This window comes from Lagopus muta, chromosome 14 (genome assembly GCF_023343835.1).
Source record: "Lagopus muta isolate bLagMut1 chromosome 14, bLagMut1 primary, whole genome shotgun sequence".
Lineage (NCBI taxonomy): Eukaryota > Metazoa > Chordata > Aves > Galliformes > Phasianidae > Lagopus > Lagopus muta.
Genome location: NC_064446.1, coordinates 12,762,039 through 12,776,370, shown reverse-complemented (window position 1 = coordinate 12,776,370; position 14,332 = coordinate 12,762,039). Strand labels below are relative to the sequence as shown.

General features: G+C 50.1%; 2 protein-coding genes across 2 annotated transcripts; one reads left to right on the top strand and one right to left on the bottom strand.

Moving 5' to 3' along the window:
* The first annotated feature begins 165 nt into the window (after positions 1 to 165).
* On the top strand, positions 166 to 6,870 carry MYOZ3 (myozenin 3). Its single transcript, XM_048960394.1, has 7 exons — positions 166 to 326; positions 1,039 to 1,114; positions 1,207 to 1,361; positions 1,508 to 1,570; positions 1,678 to 1,822; positions 2,135 to 2,306; positions 4,292 to 6,870. Exons 2-7 carry the CDS (start codon positions 1,084 to 1,086, stop codon positions 4,449 to 4,451), a joined length of 726 nt encoding a protein of 241 aa, XP_048816351.1. The 5' UTR covers positions 166 to 326; positions 1,039 to 1,083; the 3' UTR covers positions 4,452 to 6,870.
* Positions 6,871 to 6,876: 6 nt separating this feature from the next.
* Positions 6,877 to 14,216, bottom strand: RBM22 (RNA binding motif protein 22). Its single transcript, XM_048960393.1, has 11 exons — positions 14,090 to 14,216; positions 13,652 to 13,705; positions 12,669 to 12,698; positions 11,591 to 11,723; positions 11,218 to 11,318; positions 10,851 to 11,023; positions 10,064 to 10,264; positions 9,392 to 9,556; positions 8,824 to 8,912; positions 8,223 to 8,354; positions 6,877 to 7,546 (listed from the first exon to the last, which is right to left on the bottom strand). The coding sequence occupies exons 1-11, from the start codon at positions 14,141 to 14,143 to the stop codon at positions 7,416 to 7,418; spliced, it is 1,263 nt and encodes a 420-aa protein (XP_048816350.1). The 5' UTR covers positions 14,144 to 14,216; the 3' UTR covers positions 6,877 to 7,415.
* Positions 14,217 to 14,332: the final 116 nt, after the last annotated feature.

The window sequence follows — 14,332 nt, the reverse complement described above, 5'->3', positions numbered from 1 at the left end:
GAGTGCACGCAGTCACCTCCTGCTCACAGCCACCACCCTTGCCTGGGGTCTGTCCCCAAGGCTCAGCCCCGCTCAGTGCTGGGGTGGCACCATCCCTGTCCCCGAGGCTCAGCCCCGCTCCGCCCCTTTCTCAGCCAGAAATAACCGTTGCTCCGCAGCCGGACCTCGGCATCCCGGCCAAAGCCCAGCAAGGGGCGAGCGGCAGAAGCTCAGGGTGCCAGCTGGGGCCACCCAACATTGCTGGCTGAAGCCATACTGTGTCTTTGTACACAGTGCAACCACAGGGCATCCTCAGCTCCTGTTACCACAAGGAATCCTCTGGCCAGGTAGGGGATTGAGATGCCGCGCTCGGGCCAAGGGACGGGTGGGTGCACAAGGCTTGGGGACAGCCCAGCCTCGGGGTCCTGGTGTGGTCCCCCTAATGGGACGCAGCAGACAGGGCCAGGAAAAGGTTTGCAGAGGAATGAGCCGTTCCCTGTTCCTCCTGCTGCTGCCAGCTGAGGATGGGCAACGTCGGAGCCAGAACTGGCAAAGAACCACATGCCATGCACCATGCAGCCACAACCTGGGAGGAACCAGAGCTGCCCAGGGCTCCTAGGGGAAGGGGACAACCTGAATCCCCACTCACACACAGGCTGGGCTCCTCGGTTCCTCACCCTAAGGGGTCAGAGTTGCAGATCCTGCAGCCAGCAGCTGAAAATAGCTCTGCTGAGGCGAAGGGTGGGAACAGCCAGGTCCCACAGTGCTGCTCCCAGTGGGGCTCAGGGGTAAGGACGCCTTGCTGCAGGCAGTGCTGGGCATATTTCTGCCCTAAAGGAAGACAAAAAGGAAATCAGACACAGAATAACTCCAGGCTTCCCAAAGGGGTTCTGGTTGCAGTGAAAGGGAGGGGCGACAGATGCAAAGATTGGGGTGGGCACACAAAAACGCAGCTCTGCTCACATGTAGGGCATCCCGGGGCTCTGAGCATTCCCAGTGCTGCTGTGGGGAGAAGCTTCCCGTGCCCAGCCGTCACCCAGGGCCATCTTTCTCTTGCAGTTGTCCTCATCCCACAGCTCTGCATCAGGAGCGTGGCAGCAGGCGATGACCATCATGAAACCGGATCCTGGAGATGGTAAGCAGAGGGCACACACACTGCCAAGCCCCGATAGCAACCCCCATCCTCACAACAAGGTCCTCATCTGTGCTCTCCCCTCACATCCTCAGCACCCGAGCTGGACCTGGGCAAGAAGATGAGCACACCACAGGATGTGATGCTGGAGGAGCTCTCCCTGAGCACCAACCGTGGCTCTCAGCTCTTCCAGCAGCGGCAGAAGCGGATGCAGCGCTTCGTCCTTGAGCACCCCAGTGGTTACAGGAAGGTGTGTGCCTGGCTCCGGGTGGGGTGGTGTCCCCCACCTCTTGCAGGAGGTGGCTCAGTGGGCTGGGTGCACAGCGTGGTCCAACATCCCACTCACAGCACGGGGATGGCAGCACAGCTCTGAGCCCTGTCCTCCCCTTCTTGCAGCCCCCAGGGCCAGCTGGCTCACATGGCGCCGAGAGAGGAGAAGGAGCAGCCAATGAGTGGACAGTGAGTAGACAGCATCAAAGATAGCATCAGAGTGTTCCTGCTTGCATCCCTCGCTCCCCTGTTTTGGGCAGCTGGGCAGGCTGAGCCCCCAACCCTTCCACCCACAGGCTGGGAATGCTGAGGGCCAGCAGAGTTTTCACTCCGAGCTGCACGTGGCTGTGTCACCCCATGGTGAGCCTCCCGAGGTGCCCAAGAAGACGGAAAAAGTCTTGCACATGATCAAAGTCCTCAATCCAGATTCTCTGGCACCAGGTAAGCTTGCATCCCAAATCTGACCCTGTTGTGATCTCCATGCAGTGCTATAGGACAGATGGGCAGATGGGCAGTGCACCATGGTCGTCCCTCAGAGGACGTGATTTGAATGCTGTGCTTTCCCTTCCCTCCCTCCCTGCCCATGGGGGACAGCCCCCAGCCAGGAGTGAAGAGGTCCTCATCCCAGATATGCCACAAGCTCTGCACGTGCCCTGGAGTCTGCAGAAAGCCAGTGTTGCCACACAGCCCCTTGGATTTACAGATATATAAATATAGCAGTGTTTTTATACATATGTAACCCTCTCCCCACAGGGTACTCAACCCCTCTCAAAGAGGTGCCCCCAGAGAAGTTCAATGTCACTGCCATTCCCAAGGGCTACCGCTCCCCGTGGCATGGACACATGGGTGACAAGGACAAGGCTGTGGGCATTGAGAGCCAGCTGCCCATGAAACTCCCATATGGGGATTTCATAAACTTCAACAGGTAAGGCTGGATGAGGTGTGGGCAACCCAGCCTGAGGCACCTCCATCCATCCATCCGTCCATCCATCCATCCGTCCGTCCGTCCATCCGTCCGTCCGTCCATCCATCCATCCGTCCGTCCATCCGTCCATCCTATCAGGTACCCTCAGGGACACCTGCTGAAGCTTGGAGGGCTTGTTCTCATTCCTGGAGAAGGGTTCTCTGGTGTTCTCTGGTGTCAAACTCAGATCCCAGCTGGGTGGAGGAGTGGCACAGGCAGCACCAAATCTCCCTCCTAATTTTCTTAAGGTAGCCAAACAGCTGCTGGAAGCACGGGGGTGCAAAGGTTAATCTTCTCACAAGGTGCTAAGAGGTCACCAGCTCCTTTCCAAACACCTGTTTGGGGCAGAAGGCTCCAGGCATGCTGCTGGTGGCTCAGCCTGGCAAGCTCTGTGCTCTGTAGCTGCTTCCAGCAAAGCTCAGCTGCTGTGTCCCCTGCGTGCCTCCCAGTTACAGCAGGGGCAAGGTTAGCACCTGGAACGGGCACTGCCAAGGAAAAACTACCAGCATTTGGTGGCCATTCAGGAGATCTGGTGGTAGAGGCAGCCCACAGCTTCCCAGCTATTCACCTCCAGCGCTGTGGTGCAGTAACAGCAGGGAGCTGCTGCAAACACTTGGCTCTTTCCTTTCAGCATTTACCCATCTTCCTGCCTCAGTATTTATTTACGGACAGAGACTCAAGCAAGGGCATGTTTCTGAATGATGCTTTACCCTGCACCATTTCTCCCCTCTCACACGCTGCCTTTCTATTTAAAGCCTTGAACTGTTATTTAATACAGATTGATGCTAATTTAACACCGAGCCTCTCACCACCTCCTCTAATTCTTCACTGAGGCATGAAGATTCAAGAGAGCCAATCTGCTTTCAACTTGGGCTTGTCATGATCTTCCAAGCTGTTGGCTTTTAAATCACTTCTCAGTTCATCAAATACCAAACTGCAGAAAAACATGCTTTTTGGAACAGAGCAGCCAGCGAGAAGCCAGCAGCCTTGCCTTGAGCTTGGTGAATCCCAGCACAGCTCACATGTGTCACGGGGCAAGGCAGAGTTCACCATCTCAACAGCAACTGCTTTAAAGCAGACTGATTTCTTCTCAGCTTTCATGCTGTGAAGCACAGACCTTCAGCCAGCTTGCTGAAGTTTGCTACCTTAAGAGAGAGTGAAAACAAAGCTCTGAAAGTGACTCTGAATGGGACAGAGACAGCTTCCCAACCGGCCTCTCATTTACCTTTCCCCTCTTGTTTCTCCCTGGGACGCTGTTGCAAAACAGTGCCACGTTGCTCATGTTCACGCAGCGCTACCCAAAGCAAACACTCCCAGCTCTGCCTTATTGATAGATGAGCCCCAACGCAGTGTTCCAAACCCAACATTCCTGGCTTTCTGGGGGCTGGCACTGCTCACCCCGCTCCCTTCCGACATTTCTGCAGAAAGGGATGACAGCTCTTTGCCCCCGCGCTGCTCCTCCTGTTAGTCAGAGCTCAAGAGCCGTCCCAAAAGGCGAGGTGGAGCAAGGGCCAGGAGAAAGCCATTTGCCTGAACATGTGCTAGAGCGATCAGGAGGCGGCATGAGGAGCCTCAGCCCCTGCAGAACGCATTAGCTGTGAACAAGCTGCTGTCTGTAGACCAGAGGGTCTCTCTCAGTGTTTCACATCTCATGAAAACAGACTGTGGTAAACGCACCAGCAGGCTCCCTCCCTCCCTCCCTCCCCAGTACAGCCATGAGCACTCACACACCAAGAAGCGCTACCCTGGCCTGCCCAAACTTGAATGCAGCTTCACTCTGCACAGAAGTACACTGTTGAGCAAGCAGAGTGCGAGAGCATCCTGGGAAGCTATTGCTGTGCTGCTGGGCTTGTTGAATTAAGGCTCCCAGAGCTGCTTTACGCATTGCTTTCAAAACATGCACACCATCTACTGCAGTGCTGAGTTCACCCTCTCTTGTGCCACAGGACTCCCACCCCGTTCGACAAAGCCCAGCTCAGCGACCTCTTCTATGTGCCTCCTGCCGAACTGGACCTGAGCATTCTGGACGTGATCGCCCGCAGGCCCAACTTCAACAGAGTCCCTCAGGGCTGGGCACGAGTTCTGCCTGAGAGTGATGAGCTGTAGCACCCACGCTCCCTTCCTCATCGCCACGGATGCTTTTCTCGCTAGAGTGAACCGTACTTTGCACAGCAGGGGAGAGGGGATGAAATCTTCCTGCCTGGCACTTGGTGAAAGTCAAGCTAGCGGTCTCGCGTTGTCATTCTTTTCTATGGGATTTGAACAAGCTCAGGTCTGGGACCATTTTGAATTCTCCCCACGCCAGTCACTGTCACAAGGACGTTTAGCGCTAAGCTGAGCAGCCAAGTTCTCACCGCCGATGCAAGGAGATCCCTGTGAGCTCCCACCGCCGTCACCGCACAAAAATCCTGAGCAGGCTGTTCTCCCCCCCGTGCTTTGGAAAATGGCAGGACCACCAGCTGCAACGCACCGAGCAGCCTCACTGCTTGCTGACACACAGAGCTGCTCTGACAGGTGGCGTCCTTGCGGAGGAATTCCATCTTAAGGACAACTCTTCATCTGCCGTTCTGCTCGGGACAGCAAGAGCTGAGTGCTGACAAACTCCAGCAGAACAAGTCACCAGAGGCACAGGCATGTTAAATGCAGTTATGGGGCTGGACAGCAAAAGCAAATGATGAACTGGTGAGCTGCCTGTTTACCAACACACGTACAGCACAGCCTGGAGACGAGGAAAAGGTCAAGAGCTGGAAATCTGTGCCATTTCCTTAAACTACTGGCTAGCTGCAGGTGTTGTTTTCTCCTCCTTCCTCCTATCTGCATGCCTTAAGATCAAATTAAGCTCTTCAATCAGCTTATGTCAGCTTGGCCTCATACAGCTGGTAAGGATCAGACCCTGCTGGACCAGACACACTGCAGAGCTGCATGGGTCACAGATCTGAATGCTACTGCCAGGGTGTCTGAGTAGCTTCAGCATCCACGGGGAGGAACAGCAGCACAGCTGCGCCCCTGCTGCAACCCCAGGCCTCTCCATACTGTGAGTACCAGCGGTGAGGATTTGACTACAGCAACTTTCCCAGCAGTGACAGGCAGTGGGACGTGCAGCTAACAGCAGCACCCAGCACAGCCATCCACAGCACCTGAAAAGTCCTGCTGAGCGCTAACAAAAAGCTGCAACGCTTTCTACAACTGCTTTTGTCAAGTTCTTCATGTCACCTTTATTTAACCCTGTGATAAAAGGAGCATTGGGATAAAAGTGGTTTTTTTCCTACACCACTGTGGTTAAACCAGTAAATTTTGGTGTAAAATGCAGCTAACAGCTGCCTCGCTGATAAAAGATGTTTTTGATCCATGGATGCATAGAGGAAATCCCAAACAGGAGTTCTGCTGCAGCAACGCATCGTACAGGCAGGAAACTTGCATTGCTGTTTTTCCCACAGAAGCAAGAGGGGATGAGCAAATGGGACGAAAAAAGGGCTATTCCTTTAACATTATACACTTGCAACGCACAACTTCTGGCCTGTTCTAAACCCACCTCTCTTCCCTTTGTCCATCGGCTGAAGAAAATGCTTACCTGTGAGGATTTGGTTAGAAAATAAATTAATTGCCATCACGTAAAGCTTGCCCGAGTTCTGTCTGCAGCACTCATAGGCCCTGCCTGGAACCCTGGGGCCACAGCAGCAGCAGCAGCAGCAGCAGCAGCAGCCCTCCTGACCCACCAACGTGCCCCAGCGCTGCCTCTCACCTGATGAGAGCCAAACTGCTGAGCTCTGCCCAAAGCTCAGCCCTTCCTGCAGGGCAGTGCAGGCTGTGCCTCTGACTGCACCACGTGCCTTCAGCACGATCAGCACCCGGTGCCACCGGTGCTACAGAGCAGTGCGGAGAGCCAGCAGTGTGTTCACTGTTACAGCACACCCTGTAGCTGCTTTGGTGGCAGTTGAATAAAATCAAAGTCCTCAGGCACCCTGCTCCAGGGTCAAAGCAAAGTACTGAAAAATTCACATATTTTAATGTATTTTTTTTAAAACAAGCAAATGAGGCTTCAGAAGAGGTCCCACTGTGTTTCACTTTACAGAGAAATGCCCACAGATCCATTACAAGCAGCAGACATACATTTCATCTTAAAATTCTCTAGCCCTGTGCCCATACATCTTATTCAACTGCAGGCTCCATGGAAGACACAGCTGCTCCTAGACAAATGCTATGGTTGGAGGAAAAAACAGAAAGGTTTCATGTCTTATCAAATCAGAAACATACTGTATGCATCTCACAGGTTCAAGTCTGCATCCAAAACCCCTGAAAGCCTGAAACATGCTCTGAAAATACACAGGACAAGTTTGCAGCTGTACTTCGCTGCTGACAGCTGCAGGGGGTGCAGGAGCCCAACCTCTGGGGACCTTCATTAGGTTAAAACTGCTCACCTGTCACTCCAGGTCATGCCTGCACTACCAGCAGGCTGCCTGCTGCTCATCTTGCTCAGGGTAGGGTTAGAAATAAAGCACCAAAAGCTTCTTTCTTTCTTTTTTTTTTAAGTAAAAAAAAAAAGGAGAAATTCTGTGGCACTTGTCAGGCAAAGCCATGAGTTTGGCACATGTCATAAGCTTGTTTTTCAGCTCTAATTCTGTCCTGGCTTAATAGTACAAGATTAATACCTAATTAGAATAACAAGTCATTACTTAATTGACGTAGAGAAGTCTCTCATCACATTTAAACAGTCCATAATGTTCAGACTGAAGATACCAAATGGGCTTGAAAAGGGTTTGATCTGGTTTTTCCAGAAGTTTATTTCAAAAGTGTGCAAATGGGATACACTAACAGCACTGTAATTCTGATACATCTGATCCCCACCTGACAGTCCTTTCTGCCCCCCTCCCACCCCACCCCTATACACTACATGAAAGATCTGTGATGTCTTAACGATCTGATTAGCTAACAGTGACACAGAGCTCAGCTTGCCCAGTGTCTGCAAGCAGGGAAATAAGGCTTCTCTAGTTCACCCACAGCTCAACATACGGCACTACCATGGTAACTAGAAAATAACATTTACTGAAATGACAAGGGTGGCACGACGTGCTAGGGGCTGCTGTGCTTTCCTGCGTGGGCACCCATCCTCTGGGGATCTTGAGACGGGTAGTGAATGGGGCCTGGGGCTCTCATGAAGGGAGGCGGTGGCCCCATGGCGTGGAACATGTGTGGTCCAAAACCTGCAGGAAAAAAACAGCTGTCACGTTCAGACAAAGCAACAGAGCACTCAGTGTGGACCTGCTGCTGTTTGAGTACCGATGGAAAACACCTGGCTAACTGCTGCACGTCACAGAGGTCCTGTGATTCCTCAGGTCTTCAAAACCACTCCTCTCTTTTCAGTAAAACTGGGAGCAACCCTTAAACAATACACATCCTCAGTCGCAGATAAAAGCTGGTGGGGGACTGGCACGTGTGTCTAAGGTCAATCTAAATTGCTTTCTACTCAGCTGTGGAGCAACTACATCCACAAGACATGATGCCCCACAAAAAGACTTGTCTTCAGACAGATACAGACACAGCCAAACACAGGCTGGCATTCAACCAGCTGCAGAATTACCCTTTGATGTTCAGGTTAATGCACCGTGTACCCAGTCAGCAAATACCCTGAGCAGATCTGAATACCAGTAACAGGGATCTGTGACATGCCTGAAAACTTGGAAGTGAATACATACCACAACAGGCAGCTCAGTTCAACCAAAGCGTGCTGACGGCTCATTTCATACAATTGTTTTAGATTGCATGGTCAGGGATGAGGAAAATCAGTGTTACAGTCCAGCTGAGCAAGGACTACATCTGTAGCCCTCCGTGCTGGAACCCCAATTTCCACACCTTCATCTGAAGAGGAGAACCAAGTACCTGGAGGTGGTGGTGGAGCAATGCCAGGAGGCGGCGGCAGGGCGATGTTAACCACGGCTGGAGGGCCACTAGGAGGTAGATTGAAGTAATTTGCAGAAGCCTCCTCTTCTGCAGCTGGAGGAGGTGGGAGGGCTGCAGGATACAACAACAAAAAGCAAACGCACTGTGGTTATGGAAATCCCAAGAGCTGCAGAAGCATCTTTCTTTAGGGAGGAGAAACAACCAGCGTGCCCTTGTGGAAGAACTGCTGAACACCCCCCCATTTTTATCCACCAGAAGCCAGCTTTGTTTTTTTCCTTCACACAACACTCAACGAATTACAAAAACATGAATCAAGCCTTGAACAGCCTGTGTTGCCAGTATCTCGGAGCTGAGTGACTTTCATTCACCAGTCACATGATAACCTTTTTTTCAGCAAGAATTTGCTTCTACACAAAGCTCACTTCCCATTCCAGATGGATCTGCCACAGACCTACTGTCAGTAACTGCTTTGGGCTCACCAGTGCCTCTACTGTCCTGAGCTGATATTGCTTGCAGAGCTTTAACTCCAGCCCTTCCCATGGAGGCAGGTCAGCTTCAGAGATGAAAGCTACTCCCTTACCTCCGGGAAGTCCTGGAACCGGCTCCAGCTTTATCCCGGATTCTGTAGTACCTTCCTTGTCCTTCTCTTTACCTCTCGCTGCCTGGGACCTAAGAAACACAAAGGACAAGGATGAGAAAAGGCAAGGTAAGGAGATAGTTCCACATTTCATCATTTAGATCCACTGCTGCAGGCCAGAAATGAACAAAAATTACTCAGAGGTGGCTGGAACCAAGTATGGAACCAAGTATGCCATACTGTTTACAAGATGTAGAGAGGAAGCACAACCACAGAAACTCATCTGTGACCTTCAACCAGCAAACTCCCTGCACAGTTTGTGTTATCTCAAACCCAGATCCCATTGCTGGGCAAAAAAAAAAGAAGAAAAAAAGAACAGACTGTAAGAGAACCCCAGCTATGTAGCAGCTCATTACCTACTTCAGCTTAACAGCCAATCCAGCTCTCCAGATTCCATAACTAAATAAAGATCCACACAGTTCTGTCTATTTGAGAATCAAGCCCCCGAGGACAGCATGCACAGGGCAACTGAGAAAGTGATAACGTGTCTCCGTGTCACTCCAGTGCTCACCTTCCCCACTTGACATTGAGCCTGCGGCCGTTGACAATGAGCTTGTTGAAGGATTTCTCAGCAGCCACTTCTGCAGCTTGTCGGGTGGCAAACTGGATGAAAGCACACTGCTGCCTCTGCACGACTGTTATCGTCCGGATCTCCCCAAACTGGTAGAAGTGATTTCTGCGTGGAGGGAGGATGAGAGAGGATGAAAGCCTGTTCCTCTTAGCCACAGAATAACAGCAGTTAAATGTGACCAAACAGGTATGTTCGGATCCTTTCCTTTCTCCATCACCAGTTCAGAGCAGTGAGTACAAATCAAGCCACTTGCTCTTGCATGTAATTGTGGAACAATAAAAGAAATGCTTTAGTGTAGGATAAGGGTTAGGGCTTTTCTCAGCAGCTAACTAGAGAGAAGATATGGAATTTGTTGTAAAAAGTAAAACACATTATCCCCAAGAACTCAGAAAGATGACTCATCTTTAAGACTTCTCTCTTAATCAAAGCTCTTGAAATGTGCTTGTCTATTTGTTCTCCAACAAGCTGGCACTCCTCTGCACTTGCCCACGAGTTCCCCATTAAAGAAAACTGAAAGCCAGTTTTTTTGCCCCCCTTTGAAGGACAGATTTCCTCCCTTGAAGGTGAGAAGTACCCAAAGCATAAAACATACAAGCAGACACACCAACACACCTGAGATCTGATTCAGTGATAGTATCTCCAAGCCCTCCAACGTACAGCGTAGTGATGGTCTTATCATCAGGAGGGTCCAGTCGAGGCATGGTCGATGCTCGTTTCAGCAGCTTATCAGCTACAGGATCGTTAATTCCATAGTAACGATCTTTGATATTCTGATCAGCCAGAGGATCGTCTGGATCTGTAGGCTTCTCATGCCTGGGGTTCAGCAAACAAAGCGTTTCTTAACAGCAGCAACAGCTGCAGCTGACATGACTTCATCCACTACTTTCCCCTCTAAACACCATCTGCTTGCTTGCACGCTTAGCCCTGCTCACAGAAAGATGTCACATTGGAACAAAAAGCCCGAAGAAGTCAGACTGGGGCTACCAACACACTGCTGGCACAACTGCCTGGAGCTCAGAATGAATGGCACTTCTGACAGCCAAGCATTCAGCACTACAAAACGTAAGAGCTGGATTTCAAATGGCCTCTTGTTCAAACACAAAGACCTGTGATTGTGGGAACTGACGCCACAACGTGAAGAAATGAACTATGCAAGAGAAGGGCTGCAGTCACTGCTTTGGCAAAACACCACAAACCTACACAGCAAATTCCTCACAGATGAGCCTGTCACAACAAGGATTTCTCCACGGATGCTGCACGCCACCTTACTGCTAATTTCACACCAACTCCAATCACAGTGCTGCACCTCCTGCCCACTGCAGCACTTCCTGTTCTTCAGTCCCTAAGGGGAGGCATATCTGACCACGGTGAACAGAAACTATGTAAGATGTTGGTGTACCTGTAAGGACATTCTTCTCCTCTCTTGCATTCCCCTTTTACCCAGAAGGAACAGATGTGAGGACGATTACGTTTGTAGTAAGGAGTGGTCCGAGCCAGCTTCAACAGCATGTCACTGGTAGAAGTAGCTTTTCCTAGTGCACCCACTGGTCTAGTGCCATCAGAGTTGGCTATCTACACAGCAGTTAAGAGGCAGGCAAATTATTACAGATATACACACACACAGTGTTGACACGTAATGCAGAATGAAAACAAACACATGATTTGAAGATGACGCAGGTCATTCTTTTTTGGAGAAAGTGTTTGATCCCCTCCCTCCCTGTACGCATCCAAACACAAAGACCATGCTCACAATGATGCTTTCTCACCTCTCGCTCCATGTTCTGGGTGTAGTACTCTTTATTGACATCAGATTTAGGCATTTCATCCTTAAGGGACAGTCCTGCATCCCGGACTTGAATAGGCAAACCTAGAATTAAACAAACAAAAAACCCCTATGAAGCACAAGCTGAAAGAGCAAAAAAATAGTTACTGCAACTCAGGGTAAGCAGACATAACTTGTCTCCTGCTCAAGTACACCAAGCTGCCCCTGAATCTCAGAAGAGATTTGATCACAAAGACTTGCTCTTCTCAAAGTCTGGAAACAACTACTCCCAATGTCATGCACGCATTTTAAGAAGCTTTCACTTCAGAAGCAAGCAGAGCTGCTGCTTCTCTCAGCCGGCCCTTTGTGCTACACACCATATTCCAGGTCAAGCAGACAGGTTTGACAGACATTCTTCAACTTGCTGCAGGTCTGGCACACTTCTGTTTTCTTGAAACGCATCCGAACACCAGGACACCAGCGGAACACTGTGAAAGGCCTGGCACAAATCTGGAAGACAGACAAGCGAGCTGCTGTCGCACCACAGCCAAGAGACCAGAGCAGTTCCTGCATGGAAATGTAGAACTCAAACACGCCTAGGATCACTGAAATCTTCAGCAAAGTTCTAGGCAAAAAAAGTTGAAGAGCTCAGGATAATGCTGATTGCTATTTGCTGCCTTACTGTGAGGGGAGGAAGCTTTTGGAAGGTCCGGGAAGGTTTGGAGTTATTAAAGTAACCTGAATGCTGAAAGCAGATCTACTCAACGGAAAGAATTCATTTTTTATTCCAGATGATGTCAGCATGGAGCTACTAGAGACAAATTACCAATTATGAGCAAACTAAGAGGTCACTGAAATTGCAGCAAGCCAGCGAGAGCTTACTGACACAGGAAGTACTGCACTCTGTGTTATGTGTTGGAAAACGCATCTGCTTCTGCTGCACGTGTATCTGAGAACAGAAGCAAGATCTCAACACGTGCCTTGTCCCTGCCTCGGGTGAGAGTGGGGCAGAGGGACAACTCAAGTCAAGAAACGCCAAATGATTCTTGCTCTCTCAGATACAAACCTGCCTTATTTCGTACAATGGCCAACACAAATTATTAGCTGGCAAAGAATAACAGATTGACAGCAAAACCTAAACTCCAGTGACTTCTGCATCACATAGCAGTAAAAACAAACTTGCAACAGAAAATATGAAATACTTCAGCACAATCTAATAATTGTAATAACTGGGAGCAAATCTTAACTCTGTTAGCAGTAATTTTATGATTCAAGAATAACTAACACAGTGAAGATGATGCACCTGAAACTTCATGTAGTTTTGTACATGTTAAGCTCTTAGCCAAGATAAACACTTTCTGAAGCCAGCAGATGTTTTAAAAAACACTGAACACACATTACTCCCAGATGTGCACCAATTTAGAAGCTCATTCTTCAAAAAGACAATAAACATACCTTGCATTCTTTTCCATATTTCTCTTTGGTCTGAAATATAATAAATAAATAGAAAAGAAAATATGAAATATCAAAATATAGTGAATGATGAAACGTCATCACTGAACTTATAGCACAGTGTTCCTGCTCTTATCATTCTGCATTTAGACTCGCTCACCTCTACTTTTGGTGCTTAAGCAGAATCTCTCTTGCCTGGCAAACAGGACCAAAAAAAGATAATCTAAGAAACTCTCAACCTATTTTCATTTTAGAAGCACTCATTAAAACAAAGTATTACGAGCTCCACCTCACATACCAAAGAAAAACAATCATGAAACAGATTATTAATGCTATTTTTAATCAAAATGATGTAAGTGCATAAAAACAAACACACCAAAACAAAGCATTTTTAAAATATCTATACGGACTATAAAGTCACATGCCATAAAAATATAACAGCACTCAGCAAACTTGGGGAAAGGAAACGCAAGGCAAAGATTATCTAAAGGTATGCCCCGTGTAACTGGACTGAGCACTGAGAAAAGCAGCATGGAACGGCCTGACTCATCCTGGACATATTAAACCAAGGTCAACAAAGCAGGATTTAAATTACTGTCAGCAGCCTTTCTAAGACAGCTCCAGCTCATTTTCATGTTATGCAGGTTTTAGAGATTGTGCTCATCTATTTAATATTTCAGCAGCTCGTTGCTTCCCATGTCACATGATTTACTGGTACCAAAGCTTTATTGGTATTTCCTGCACTCCAGACATCAGACTGTGACATCCTGCTCAGCTTTTGGACCGAGTTATTGTTAAACCCTGCACCGACCACCACAATGTGACGCACTAACAAAGGCATGAAGTAAAGCCTGCAGTGCACAGCCAAGGAGCCAGTGCATGCCCTCAGCATCCCCTCCTGCATCCAAGCTTGCTTGAGCCCTCAAAACCGAACAGTTCTATGGCCATCAGCACCCAACGAAGGGCACAGGGCCACCAGCACATACCATGCGAATGTACGGGTTTTCTCCAAGACACGTCTGGCACAGAATAGGGAAGTCCTAAGCGGAGGAAAAAGAAAGAAAACGTGCACCAAGCAATCAAATCATCACAAGAGCACTGGAACCACCCTCTGCGCTCACCCTGCCGAGCAAACCCGGCCTGCCTTAGCAAGGTGCTCATAGAACCGGCTCACAGGAGCCATATGAGAAGCCGCAACCCACGCCCTGATGGCTAAAGGACCGCAGCAGGCCAGCCGCTCCTGTTCTCACCGCCCACCTCACACGCACCCAACCCAAAGGACGTTCCCGAGGCCCGCGCTCCCCAGCTCTGTAGCAGAAGCCACCCTCGGCCCTAGGGGCCCCACCGCGTGGCCTCGGCCCAGCCCGCAGTCCCCAGTCCCACAGCACGGCCCCCCGCCGCCGGCCGGCTCCCCCCGGGCTCACCGCATCCTCCCAGTTCTGCCGGTTGTAAGTGTTGGAGCCCAGCGACGTCGACATGGCCGCCCCGCGCCGCTCCGCTCCGCCTCGATCCCGGCAGGCGGTAGGACCCGGAAGTGACGTCACTTCCGCTAGCGCCGTGCGGACGCGGGAGGAGCAGTGGGGGCGCTCTAGGCACTGTCCTAGACAACCATAGAGATGAGCCAACGCGGCAGAATCAGCAGGAGCGAGCGGGAGCGAAGCCGGTGG

What these genes read in the sequence shown, in the direction of transcription:
- MYOZ3 (XM_048960394.1), top strand. Translation starts at nt 1,084, where the DNA reads ATGACCATCATGAAACCGGATCCTGGAGATG. An exon ending in GAAACCGGATCCTGGAGATG is followed by an intron (nt 1,115 to 1,206) that starts GTAAGCAGAGGG and finishes TCACATCCTCAG; the next exon opens with CACCCGAGCTGGACCTGGGC. An exon ending in GATTTCATAAACTTCAACAG is followed by an intron (nt 2,307 to 4,291) that starts GTAAGGCTGGAT and finishes CTTGTGCCACAG; the next exon opens with GACTCCCACCCCGTTCGACA.
- RBM22 (XM_048960393.1), bottom strand. Translation starts at nt 14,143, where the DNA reads ATGTCGACGTCGCTGGGCTCCAACACTTACAACCGGCAGAACTGGGAG. An exon ending in GGAGAAGAATGTCCTTACAG is followed by an intron (nt 10,265 to 10,850) that starts GTACACCAACAT and finishes GCTGAACCCCAG; the next exon opens with GCATGAGAAGCCTACAGATC. An exon ending in TGCTCCACCACCACCTCCAG is followed by an intron (nt 7,547 to 8,222) that starts GTACTTGGTTCT and finishes TTTTTCCTGCAG; the next exon opens with GTTTTGGACCACACATGTTC.